At 43.1% G+C, this 14,384-nt stretch overlaps 1 protein-coding gene across 1 annotated transcript in view; it reads right to left on the bottom strand.

Annotated features, from left to right (window-relative positions):
- Positions 1–1,346: 1,346 nt before the first annotated feature.
- Positions 1,347–14,384, bottom strand: part of GANC (glucosidase alpha, neutral C) — a 730,404-nt gene continuing 717,366 nt past the window's right edge. Inside the window, 1 exon segment of the mRNA XM_069638822.1 lies at positions 1,347–7,795. Within this exon segment, the coding sequence (XP_069494923.1) occupies positions 7,686–7,795 (110 nt within the window). The 3' untranslated portion in view covers positions 1,347–7,685.

The following is a 14,384-nucleotide window of genomic DNA, read 5'->3' as shown; positions in this document are numbered from 1 at the left end:
CTCGCCTAACTCTTAATATTGTGATGCAGCCAATATTTCCCCAATCCATGGTGCCTTCATCCCTCAAACTAGGAAGGTGTGCACATTTTCTCTTAATATGTAATCAACTTCATAAATACTGCCTGTAACCAAGAAGGCCAATAGCATAGGTTCTAGTTCACTGATTATTATTAGGGAATATGTTACAGCAATTGGGCACATAAAATGTGTTCTTCTTAAACAAAGATCAGTATGTACAGGGTTTTGAGGAGAGTGGGGCTTGGGGCTTTATGCTGCTGCCTGGCCGGCTTCCAAAAGGCTAATGCGGTGAAATTAGTCCTTGGAGATGTGGGACCCTTGAGCCCAGAACTACATTGCCCAGAGTCCCCGACGACCTGGAGGAAGCCAGCTGGGAACTCTGTTTAAGCCTCACCTTGTCCCATGCTGGTTGTTCTGATCTGCTGCTCGCTCACTTACCTCGGCTAACAGCATGCTATTGATTAACGACAGTGGCGGTGTTCCTGAACATGTTGTTTCGGCTCTGCGTTTCCAGTGCTAGTTACAGCACTGTTACTTACCCGGACGCCGCTCTGACAGTCTCTTGACATGCTGCCCCGACATATGCTGGCAGCCTGCTGGCTTCAGGACACATTCAACCACTGTAGCCCTGGGAACTCGTATCATGGGCTCCAGGGCCAAAGCTAAGTGGGTCGCTTGGGGAGGAGCGATGGAATGAAAGCATGCAATGGTTAAAACTGGAATAGATTAAGCTGCCGGGTGCACCTCTCTTCTAGAAATGTGAACAGGAGTAAGGTGGCAGCTACCAACTTAGCCTGTGAGGAAAGAGACTGCTACAGGCCACACAAATGCATAACCTCAGCGAAACGCTTGCTAACTCGTTTTTCAACGACACAGCAGGTGGGTCTGTGAAGCTGCTATTGCTACTACTATATGTTTACTACTGCTAACACTACATGCTTTGTTACTGCTTCTGTTCCACGTTTTAGTACTGCTGCTGCTATATGTCTGCAACTGCTAAAGTTATATGTTTCCTACTAATAATGCTATGGTTCTCCTTAAATTGGATCTGGTCCTACTTCCCTAAGAAACCACCCCCTTGTCCAAGGTCTCTTCCACAAGATGTGGGTTCCCAGGCCATCTGAAGCAAGTGTCCCAGTTCATACAGCTCAAAACAAGGGGTATCTTACCCCTTCCCGGTGTCGTGGGATTCAGGGTGACAAGAACACGTCTTCTGGAGCTGTAGTATATGCAATGCAGGCTTTCCTGGGTTCTGTACTTTTAATCCTCACCATGGTGTTCAGCCTTGTGAGCGCTAAGGGGTCAGAAATGAGAGGCAGACACAATGGTACGGTTTATTCAGTTTCAGACATATTTATTAAACAGAAATGGGTTGGATGAATACGTCTCTTTCCCTATCCTAAAGAGGTCTTCCTACCTAGAAAACTAAAACTAAGGGTCAGTCTGTGTCAACTCTTTAACCTTAAAAACTGTCCTTGTGTCAAAAACATTCTAATCTGGCCCTCACACTAAAATAAACAACTAAGGATGCAAGTGAAATGTCTCTGGCTTATAGTTGGCAAAAAGTGTTCATGATCAAAAGTAAATAAGCAAATCCAACAGAAAAGTATTTTCCAAGGAAAGACCCTTGGATCCAGAGGGAGATTCCCTTCCCCTCAGTATTTAGGAAGAATAACAAGAAACATGTCTATTTTAAACAACAGTTTCTTAATGTTGCGGTAAAATGGCAAAAGTGTCTCTTTCAAACAACAATCTCCTTGGTTCTTCGAATTAGGTTCAGGAAATTCTTGTGCAAACAATACATTTTATAACATTCAATTCTTTCTTGGTTTGAGCACACTTCCTGGTATACTCCCATGCCAGGAAGCCTTTGGTGGGCTCTTCAGATCCCCTGGTGTAATCCCCTGTGGGTTATCTTCCCACAGTTTTAAAGTTTTTATTTAAGTTCAAAGTGACTGGTATATTTGGCTGCCATGCTTTTCTATATGACCCCTTCACATCCCGTTGTATACTCCCCTGCTAGGTATCTTGCCACAATGTCTTACAACATGTTATACTTTTGGTGGATTGCTTGGTATACTCCCCTGTCGGGAATACTTCTCTGGGGTCTTGCAGATCCCCTGGTATACTTCTCTGCCAGGTATCTTCCTCCCCTCCAAATGTCAACTGCCCAGTGTGCTTCTTTCACCAAGACTTCTTTTCAATTTAGTGTTCTTTAAATATGCCACAGTTCTATCACTTCACTGTGTTGCAACTTGTTTGCTTCAGGTAATATGTGTTCCAACTCTCCTCACATTGACATCAAGTTATCTCATTGGTATTTACTTGCTCCAGGTAACACTTGCTCTGATTTTCCCCACATTTACATCTCATATATGGGGACTTGTTTGAGTTTTGTGGTTGTACTTTATCTGCTCGTTATACACATGTTCTTAATGCATTAAGGCTGTAAATCCAAGAGCCAGGGCATGACTCTTGCATTAGTGTCCTTGCGAAGCATCAACCAGGTTAATGGGACATGGCCAGTGACAAGGCAAAACATATTACCAGTCAGATAATATTTGAGGTATGTTATAGCCCACATGATGGTCAGAGCTTCAAGTTTGACAGTTGCATAGTTCTTCTTTCATGGAAATAACTTGCTGCTTATATGCAGGATGTTCTATACCATCATATTCTTGTGAGAGAATTGCATCTAAACCTGTAGGTGAGGTATCTGTTTGTAAAATGAATTCCTGGTTGAAATCTGCCACGTTTAACACAGGCTCACTACACAAAATGTGTTTTAGTTTATCAAAATACAATTGATCTTCAGGAACCCATTTGATTTTCTGAGGTTCTGCATTTCTGAGTTTATCTGTGAGCGGAGAGGTTATAGAGGAGAAATTAGGAATACACGGTCTATAATATCCGGCTAAACCCAAAAAGACTCTCAACTCTTTCTTTGCTTTTGGCGAAGGGGTTTTCTTAACGACTTTGACCTTTTCAGTCTGTGGCTGAACCAGTCAGTTTCCTACAAAAAAAACAAGATATTTTACTGCAGATTTAGCAAGATGACATTTCTTCTGGTTTGCAGTAAATCCTGCTTTTCCTAGGGCTCTAGTAATCAAATATAGGTGATACATATGTTCCTTCCAAGATTTGCTATGGATGATCTCATCAATGTTTGCTCCACAAAAAGAAGCATAGGGTTGAAGGATTTGATCCGTTAGCCTTTGGAAGGTAGCCGGTGCCCCATGTAAACCAAAAGGCAAGACTTTAAAATGAAAAAGACTGAGAAGAGTGGAAACATCTGTTTTTTGTTTATCTGCTGGATTACCTGGAACTTGCCAGTACCCCTTAGTCAGATAAATCGTGGAGAGATAGACTGTGGTTCCCAATCTGTCAATGAGATCATCAGTTCGGGGCACTGGATAAATATCAAATTGGGAGACCTCATTTACCTTTCTAAAATGAATACATAATCTCCAAGACTGATCTGCCTTAGTGACCAACACAATTGGAGAAGCCTACAGGCTTTGAGAGGGCTCGATAATATCAGCACTTAACATAGTTTCCAACTCATCCTGAATGATATTCTTTCTACTGTCAGGCATCTGGGGTACGGATATAATGATATACCCCTTTTACTCTTCCAGGTTCTGTTCTATAGTCGTCAGGGAATTGTTTTTGATTCTGAGCCAAATCTGGAGGAGTTAAAGTATTGGTGCTGGTTTCATTAGATAATAGTCTACTTAACATCAATGAAGTGTCTTTAACAGGATGCTCTTTTCATTCCTTAAGAAGATTCATTTGATAGATGTGAGTCTTGATCTTTCGGTCTGGCTGTGGGACTAGTTAGTTATGAGTTCCGATCTGTTCTATAATCTCATAGGTTCCATGCCACCTAGAGAGCATTTTATTTTCCAAAGAGGGAAGGAGGGCTAAGACCTTCCGACCAACAGAAAAAAGACCTTAACACAGCTTTCTTATCATGATATTCTTTTCATTGTTCCTGAGTTCCAGTCATATTAGTCTGCGCTATGGGCCGAACTGCTGTCATATGTTCTTTTAACCTCTGAGCAGTTTGAGATAATGGTAATTGTTTTATTGTATCGTTCAACTAGACCATCAGTTTGGTGGTGATATATAGAGGTATGCAAAGTTTTAATCTGAAGAATCTCTTTTACCTCAGACATGAGTTTACTCATAAAAGTATACCCTTGATCTGTTAAGATCTCTTTTGGAAAACCATTTCTTGAAAAATAAAAAGGAATTAAACGTTTTAAAATTTGTTGTGAGGTGTTGTTCCAGTATTCAAATGTTCTTTATGCAGTCAGATGTGTACATGCCTGTCGGTACACCACAGGGTCCACAATGCCTCTGGGCAGACTCGCCGGTACTTTGTAGCATTCCCGACCCACGGCGTCTCTACAAAGAAGCTTCCTTGCTGGGACAGACTCCGGTGTGCGGCAGACCTTCCTCGAGCGTTCCTGTCAGCTTCGTGCTCTACGCTGAGCATATACTGAATTATACTGTCTGTGCTCCATGTAAAGGTCTTGAGGACCAGGGGTATTAAGATAAGGGCCAGGACATCTCGTGGACCCCACGTGGTCCTCTAAGAATATTGAAGGGCCACCTAGTAATACGCAAAACAACAGAACTGCATTATATGGTAGCCAGGGGTGATTCCCAATCATAAAATGGGTCATCTATGCCAGAGGCCACCAATGCACTGGGCTCAATGTAAAAAAACCACAATGTGGTTGAGATGTCAACATACTGTAAAGACACATGCGACTTGTTATGAGTTAATGAAAACAATCATAGTTACAAGAAGACCTTCAATTCATTCTCTGTATTCAGACCAGTATTACGCAACGATATTTACAAATAAGTTTTGCTTCTTCTTGTCGTAACTGCAATTACAGATCACCACCTCTGGTTTCACAAGAAACTATTTCAAGTCCAACAAATCGGATGTCCTTTTTATTTGCCAGCTGATTTTTTTTTAGATTTTTTTTTTATACAGTTTATTACAAACTTTTAAAAAAGGGAAAAAAACAAAAGGAAGGGAAAAGAAGAGAAATACAATTAAAGATTGAAATGACAATCAGCATCATCTTTCCCTCAGAAAAAACATCTTACTCCAACTCCATTTCAAAACCTTCCTTATTCCCATCCTTCATCTAAAATACCAGTTTAATTGTTTATCCCCTACTCAGGGTGATCATCCAGCAGCAAAAGGTCAGGGTATATGCACATAATAATATTTTCCATTACTCCTTGGACGCAGTATGTCTCTCACATAGTCCAGGAGATGAATTAAAGCAAATGTCAATTTATTATTCACTCCTTCGAAGAGAGCTGCCCACCAGTCTTCGGAACTCCATGACAATCTTTGTTCAATTTCTTTCCCAAAAGTTGCGATTCTTTTATCTAATAATGCTGGACAGAAGGCCACAAGATGTTTCAGGGTCTCAGTTGCGCTCTTACATAACCTACAGGTTGAACCATTCATTGGTAAGCTGTTTCTTGGTCTTAGTACGTCCTTTGTTTCAAATTGATTCAACCTAAATCTTAAGAAGGTATTACGGGAAGCACTATTTGGAAACTTTCTTATATAGCTTGATATGATGTTATAGGCAAGTTCCATGCATTTGTGAGTGGATCTCTGTTGACATGTTTCCATCCAATCCCATTGCCATAGTTTTTCCTTTATCTTATTCGGATTACGCCACAGGGTATCTTCGTTCATGCTCAAGGTTTCAAGAATTAATTTACAATTTTTTGCCCACAGAGTTTGAATAGGATAAGTCAGCGTATCATTTTGTACTTTAAGTATGTCAAATTGAGGTGCAGTGTTTGGGTCCGTCATTTTGCCATACAAGGATAGTGCATTCCACATAATTTTCGCTGAAATTGATATTAAGCCTGGGTCATAGCTAATACATGCTTTTGGGACTCCAATTCCCAAATTTAGAAATTTTGTCCAAAATTGATGTCCACAGGTTTCCCAAACCTTATATGCACAGCCAAACGCAGTCTCAGCTCCATAAATTAAAGTCGGTACAGCCTTAAGTTTATAGAAGTCTATCACAGGTTTCAGACTAAATTTGCCATACTTTTTATTGATGAACAACCCTTGCGCCACCAGATGTCAATTTTTTGTCTTTACTGCTTCGGCCATTGGACCATCGTCGATTCTCGCACTTATTATGGCTCCCAGATATCTTATTTGACTTGTTCTTTTAAGGATATCTGTGCCGATCTTCCATTGAAAGTTCCGCTTCAGGATCCTCTTTTGACCGTGCAGATTTTTCAATTCGATGATCTCTGTTTTCGTGCTGTTAATGATCATACTCTTCAATATATCTATGTAAAGCTGTTAATTTCCTCTGAAGACCGATCTCAGTTAGGTCTAGTAGAACGATATCATCTGCATAGAGCATCCACTCAATTTTGTTATTATTGATTTTTGGGGAAAAGGATCGTATATCTTCAAATGCGGAACCCACATCTGCAATGAAAAAGTTAAAAAGGATAGCTCCCAGTGGGCATCCCTGTTTCACTCCACGTTCCTGTTTTTCTTGCCAGTGGGTCACCAGTGGTTATCTTGCATCTTGAGAGCTGAGAATATTCAGATGTTCTCTGATTCTAGTGCATAATTCCCCCCTTATTGTGCTTCCTATATATACGCCAGTTGACACACACATTTGATGACGTACACAACACATTTGGAGCAACAATAAATACACTGTTTGATGGTATAACAGCTGACAAAGAGGCACATGGAACATGTTCCACACTTGTGCAATCCATGAACTTGGAGGGCTTGCAGCCAATTCTTGGAGGGTATCAAAGCTAGGTGTCATAAATGACAGGCTCAGAATGGTCCTGAGAGTAGGTGCCTCCTTAAAGGAAAACTGAGCTAGTTCAGAAACCCAGTTCTTGATATCGGAATCAATTTGTAAAAGAACAATTGTGACAACAAAGTTATGGTAACTATATATAATGAATGGTGTAGGAACCTGATCAACTGATGCCAATACCAGGCATATGTTGTGTATATATACGCATATATACGCACATCACACATACGTGCACACACACAGTCCAATGCTCACCAAAAAATAATTGCCATTAACCACTATCAGATCCCTCAGAGTCCCCACCCTTGAATAAGACGATAATCTTGTGCAGTGCCTTCAGTCAAAGAGAAAAAGATGAATCAATCTGAAAAGGTCACCAGGATTTTTGAAGCATAAATGCAGTATTTGGGATGATGTGTGACTAAAAATTCATATTCATTAACTTACATTTGTATACAGCGCAATGTACCCAAAATGTTATTTACATTTTCCAGATTGGGCAGAAATCAATCATTGACAACATCCAATGAGGATTTTGTTTCACTAGCATGTGCCAGATGAGGCTGAGCGTAGCAGGAACAGGAGGAAGGGAGACTGGGTGGGGGACGGGTGGCGTAAATACACCCGCTAAAATATGTGGCATATTGTCTTCTGCCCAGTGATAAGTGACCGCTGAGTGCCGGAGAACTGTCATAAATGGTTGGCAAAGACCTTGAAGGATTACTCCTTCCACCCCACCCACCGAAAATGGAATCTTCCATCTTCCCAGAGCCTGAGATGGTGTTTCTTCATCTACACGTAGGTTTTCTCCTCTTCTCACTTGATGTGGATCTCCCAGTCAACGCCGGCATTCATTGACAGTTTTTCCATCATTAAAACCAACAGCTTGCAGTTATAGACAAATGTCACTTCTTTCTCTTGTCCACCTGGATTCCAAAGAAAAGAAACAGGAGCGTGTGATTAACACTATGACAGAACTTGTTAGAAGCATTTCCCAACTATTGTTGGGCAGTGATGAGGTACCAACCAATTAGAAAGTAGAAATATTGCAGATATTTTAACTCTGTGGCAAGAAGGGGCATCAGCATGGTGGAGTCTTCGTGTGATGGATTTTGCAAGGTTATTCTATTTAATTGTAGAAGCCCCCATGCAGGAACCATGGAATGGCTCAGCCTTACCTCAGCTTCTAGAATCATGATGTGACATTAATGCGGCCACCAATGACATGCACTGGTCATAGAGCCATAAAATACAATATAACGCATGGGCGGATGCAATCAATATACCTGTAAACAAAATGTTTATTACAGTATGCACATGCAATAACTCAATTGGCTGCAACTGGTTACTGGGCAGGTCTTTAAAAAAAATATTGAAACTATTTATTTTTATAATTTTAAATTTAGAAACATCAGTAAGCATGCCATGAAAGCAACGGCACGTCAACAGGTTCAGTGACAAGGATAGATAACGTGACTTCAGAATGATTCTTGCCTAATAAACTAAAAAGTTATGTAGACACAACCCCCTCCTTTCCTGACTGCCCCAATCAAAATGTAACCGTTCGTTTCTCTATGCAAAGCCCTCTGTAATCATACTTAAAGTGCCATTACTATTTGACAGCCCCTCAATATGGGACAATGTACTGTGATGATCCAGATGACATTGTCTTTGAAATAAGAGAAGAAGACTCAGCTTCCGTCCCAAAACCCAGAAAGACACTACAAAGGAAATCAACATCTTGCAAAGATGATCCTGTTATACCCTATGGGTAAATGTATTATTGTAAATAGAAACCAATAAAACGAAAGACTGGCAAGAGGCCACTGCTAGAAGAAAGAAGAGTCAGATACAAAGTAGAGGACGTTAGTCCCTTGTTTATGTCCATCAACCAGCCATTAGTTAAAAGAAAAAAAGGGACTGAAGCTATGGGTTGTTCGGAGTAGTGCGAGAGAGGGAGAGCAGTCAGGAACCAACAAACAAAAAGAGAAACCAAGGGAGAATGAGCCGCCAGAGAGGAGACCTACAACCAAAGTAACATGTGGCGCAGCACCACTGTGCAGAGCGGAAACGTTGGGACAACGACCCAATGAGGTAGACACCCCCAACTGTCCAGGGGGAGGAATGGAAACCAAGGATCAAAGCCGGTGGCTACTGGATCATCCTCACCGGCGGGAAAGTGAGTGCAAGCGGCCCAACCTTGCTGAAGAGAGGGCGAAAACCAGTGAGTACCCGGGAAGCTATTATCGGGAATAAGTGGCACTCGGAGTAGAAGAGAAAGAGAAATTACCAGCAGGGTCACAGCAACTTTCCTGTGGATGCCGAGGCAGCTGAAACAAAGTCCAGAGAGGGACCAAGGATTCCAAGGCGGGTGTCGGCAGCGGCAGGCTGACGAAGACAAGCAGCATTTCTGGCAAGCCCAATAAGGTAAAGCGGGTAAACTGAGGTTGGCTATATATGCCGGGAAAATTCTCACATATCCAAAGGAACGGACTGAAGAGTAACCTCTAAGAAGAAGCATTATCAAAGTCCAACAATTGGGTGTTGGGAATGTCGCAAATAAAACAGAAAAATTAACCCCCTTTATTCAAGAAAATACCATAGACCAAAAATAGGGCAAGTGCCTTGGGTTTTCTCACCCAAGGGGGATCTGGAGAAGTAGTCCCAGTAACTAGCATACTACCAAGGGAAAAGAAACTCCAATAACCAAGGGAAGGTGACAAAAATAGTTGTTTCTGACTGACAGGGCTGCAGGATTATCATACCCTGAGAAGGCCCTCCACGGAAAAGGTCCACATTGGATGACATAAAGTGGTTAATATAAGCCTGGGTAGGAACCAAAAACATACAGTGGTGTGACCAAGGGAGAAATCCAGGAGAATCACCCACCCTCACACCTTTTGGCCTTCCAAAGACTAGGGAAGGGTTTGGCCCCTTAGCATCCCAAACACCAGGGCAGGGTGTGTTCCCCTGGCACCAAAGACCGGGGAAGGGCTTGTTCCCATGGCACAACCAAGACCAGGGAACAGTGTGTTCCCCTTGCAATTGGGAATACCAGAAAATGGAGTGTAACCATAAGAAGAATGGCGTAAGTGCAACGGCAACATATAATTGTTCCTGGTGGTAGTTTGTGGAAGCTAAGTGTGAGTGTCAGAATAGGTTTTGGACACAGAACAGTGGACCTGTATTTTGGATGTCTCGACAACCATCTGGTTAGTAGTTTTGTTGAGGTAGGGGAAACCCTCATAGAGTTAGGGACAGTTTTGGCCTTTTTCCCACCCCCTTATTATTTAAATAAAGTTATCGTGAAACAAAACCACGGTGTCCATCGTCTTACTTCAGGAGCCTCACAGTACTAATTCAGAAGGCGTTTGCAGTCCACAAGACCCAGGAATGGTCTTCATTCTCACTACCCTAACAGAGTTTCCTGGCACATCATTCTTGGACTCAAAAATACTCTTTTCCCCCTTATGTTCATTAAGACTACGGTCTAACTGAAATTCTAAATCAATGAAAGTCTAATATATTGAAATCCACTTGCTATTGGTCTATTTGCAAACCCATATCATCTTTTTTGTGGTGTACAGGTGTGTTTTAATTGGAGAGTATGTATTTTAGATTGGGGCACTAGAAGTCCAAGGATTGTATTGTGAATACTATGCAGTGCAGAAAACTATGGCTGTCACAAAGTGGGAGCCACCCCTGCAACCGCTCTCACTGCATTATACCGAAAAAGCTCATCTGCGCAGCCACACTTACAGCATGTGCTTCTTGAAAGATGGGCAGAGTCACCTGCTGCTCTTGAATGATTTGCAAACAGCCCCCCACCCTTTGATAGATGTCCTAAAATGTACACTGCACCGACTGTACCCACTCTTCTGTGGAATCTAAGGTCCTTCCTCAAATGGGAAGTTCAGATCCCTTGGCACAGACTGTGGCTCTACAAGCTGGATCTGTGCCAGGGAATCTCCAGCTAGCTTTGGGATGGGCCAAGGCTTTCCACAGTGGGTACAGTCCATAAAAGCAACAAAGGGGAAAACATAGAGAGTGCTGAAACCCTCTTTGCGCAATTTGGGATAGGAGTTGCAAAACGTAGACAACCTGTTGGTAGTTGTGTATTTTCCGGACTGCGGTCATTGCCAATAGTGAATCTGTAGTCGATGAAACATCACTAAGCGTTTCATATTACAATAGGGGCCTGTTAGGAAAGATGTTCTCTTTTGCACCTTTCCCTCCATTGACTTCAACGGAACACCCTTCTTTTTGCTTGTGTTGGACCCTGTCCTGACATTTCGGCTTCTCTTCCCTTACCTTTTGCTCATTGGGTTGGGGAAACTGACTAGTCCCTAAGACTGTCAATGCTGATAAACGTTGTTTCTCTTCTAGAGTTCCTGTATTTTGTATATTGCACACTCACCTTACAGTGCAGTGCAATGAGTATACTCTGTATCTCCTTAACCTTTAATCCTATGGGTTTTTGGGCTGCTTTTTATATGTGCCAAAAAATAAGCTGGTGGCATCAGTAAGATTTCTACCGGGTTTGTATTATTTTACTAGTGCCCTTTTGCATTTACCACGAATGGCTACAAAAACGGTGGCTAGCACCCAAAAATGGCCGGGCCACAAGGTTTTTCACTTATTCATCGGCCATATTGTAGTTTGGCCTTCTTCCTGCCCTCTTAGGTCAGGAAATCCCATATAAGGTCATGCTGCTGCTTTTGCAGGTTAGTGAGCCTTTGTGTGTATGTGCCAAAGGGAAGAGGCTCGGACTGCCTGGTCCCATCCACATCCACTGGTGCCAGAGAGCCTACTGCTGGACAGATGCGAAACCAGTAGCTGTCTCTGTTTGGACAACTACTGGCTCTTTGAATGTGGCAGATCTCTACCATTAGTGGGCTTGAACTTGCACCCAGCCTCAAATCTGGATAAGAGGAGGACTTCTGCAACCAAACTTTAGATCTATGTTGGAGCCAATATTCCTGTGGAGTGGAGGAGCCCTCTAACAACCCGAGGATGACTTCTGCAGTGAACCAACATCCCCTCCAGTGATTTTCCCAGTGAACCCTGGCTCTTCTGCCTGATCTCTGAAGACCCTCATTAGTGCTTCAGCTCTTGGACGAGTGGGACCAAATAGTCTTGACGCCTATTCGAGTTTGCAAGCCCCAAGAGCCTTTGGAAGTGTTGCTGGACTGGCGGGTGGACTGACCAGTTCCCCCATGGGCTACCTCGCTGCAGCCATCGCCATTCTGTGTTAGGCCTCAAAACATTGGGGGTCACTAGCGTGTGTCATAAATTGCCTTCTCCTGAAATGTCAGCGTCCTAGCATCAAAGGAGGCTCTGTTGGAGCTTCTGTGGCCGCACCTGGAATATCGCCTGTCGCCGCCTGCAAGTGATGACCGTCACTGGAATCCCTCTTCATCCATCTTGTGAAGTGTCCTGAAGGGGTCTGAACCGCAACAGTCTGCATTCTTCTTCATACTGGTATTGCATCGTGCAGTTGGACTCAATTGGAAGAAGCACTCAAACCTGGAACTCATGGGCACCCTTCGCCCAAATAAAGGATTGAAGATTGTGTCCTCAGAGATTTCCAGATGATCCACAATTTGACCTGGAAAAATCGGCATCAGAGGGGTAAGTAAGCATAACTGTTCCACCCCCTGTCCTCCATAGGGTAACATTGGGAGCAACGCCCCATATCCCCTGACTGCCTGTGGGTCAAGTATCCTAGCCCTGGTCAAGCCTTGGGAATGGGACTGAGAGGAGTACTTACATGTGTTTGGACACTTATTTAACTTTAAAAACGTTTTGAACTGTTTTAAATCACCACCACAAGCCCATTGAATCCTTGTTGAAAATACCTTCCCTGAAGAAACCTGAACTGGAACCTGTGACTTTTGCGCACCAGGCCTCATACATCTTAGGACTGGACATATTATGTAAAAGGGAATTGTGATTGTCTTGGTTCTATTCATTTTACCTGCATCTAACTATTTGCCTATAATACCTGGTTAATTATTGTTGATGCATTGTAAGTGAACCTATTGGCGAATGTATATACTTCTGATATATGGTTTTGTGTGATAATACTACCTGCAAGTTTAATTTCTCAGTGTGTTCTTAAAAGCCTAATAAATGGTTTTATTGTATAAATTGGGCCTCATTATGACATCGGCGGTAGCCGTGTAATACAGGCACGGCTGCCACCGGTGTCATTTCTTTTCCGGCGCCCGCAAATATGCAATTACCGGGTCATTACGACCCTACTGGACGCGGTAATTGCCCATTTGCGGGCGCTGGAAAAAAGATGCTCCCCATTCCCATTCGGCTCCATAGGGCTGAATCGGAATGGGGAGGTCGGATGCACCTGCACCGCTTGTAACGGTGCCGGTGCATCCGACATGCTGTGCTCGCGAGTGCCTTTCTGCCCGCCAGGTTCGACCTGGCGGGCAGAAAGGCACACGTGAGCACAACTCGTAGTTTGCTGGTCCGGGAACTACGGTACCGGCATGCTTACCGGTACCGTAGTTCCCGGACCAGCAAACTTATAATGAGACCCATTGTTTGTCTAAGCTGAAATATTGTGTGTTATTTTGTGTGGACTCACTGAGGCTCTAGACCACTCTCACTCCTTCCTGAGACTAATCCTTGACCGCTCTTCCATGTATCTTGAATGGGTCTTGGCTAAACTCTCAAAGACTCCCTCTTCACCATACCTAGGGTGCGCTCTAGAAGTCTTCCCACCGCCCCTTGGGGTTGATGTTAGAAATCCATCTGAACCAGGCCTTACAGCCGAAGTGCACCCTCTGCATCACAACTTTCAGTGAGTGCCGCTTTCACAAGCTACTGCACTCTTTTTTTCTTTTTTTTACAAAGAATTAAGATCTACCTTCATCATAGCAACTAATTATGAAATGGTGAGCATCCTTGGGTACCTCGGAACCAACCATGAATCTGCACTGGTGTTTGTTGTTGGAGCTGCTCTACACATGGACTTTCCTGACCATGTGCAGCTGCGGAACTCGCAGGGAACGAAGGGTACTTCATCCCATGTGTACTGCCGTGCTGTAGGTGGATATATTTATCTATAGTTATGTGCACTTAGACATGTCTAATTGACTTCACTGAACAAAAACGGAGCAATTGGGGAGACAGCATTTCAAGGGAAATAATTGTATTAAAATGCATCTGAGGTTTATGCCACTAAATCATATATAATGATCCTCAAAGACCGCTATATTGACAGCAAAAAACTGGCATGGTAGAAAAAAGGGGCCCAAGCACCCCCTCTTTATGGAGGTTGCTGTAAATCTGCAGTTGTGGTTTGACAAAATGTGTGGTTTGACCCTCTCCCACAGAAGAGGCAATGATGACCTATGCTTGGAAATTGCAATCAACGGAACTGCTGTAGCTCCTTAATGATAGTTGCACATGCAGTGTCCTGAGGACATTATTCTGCGCCAGACTGAACCTGGCAGGTTGCTAGCAATGTTTCCCACTAAAGCCTGTTGGCCTAAG

The sequence above is a fragment of the Ambystoma mexicanum genome, chromosome 14 (assembly GCF_040938575.1).
Source record: "Ambystoma mexicanum isolate Mex_15411 chromosome 14, UKY_AmexF1_1, whole genome shotgun sequence".
NCBI lineage: Eukaryota > Metazoa > Chordata > Amphibia > Caudata > Ambystomatidae > Ambystoma > Ambystoma mexicanum.
The sequence above is the reverse complement of the archived record's forward strand: the minus strand, read 5'-3'. Positions and strand labels throughout refer to the sequence as shown.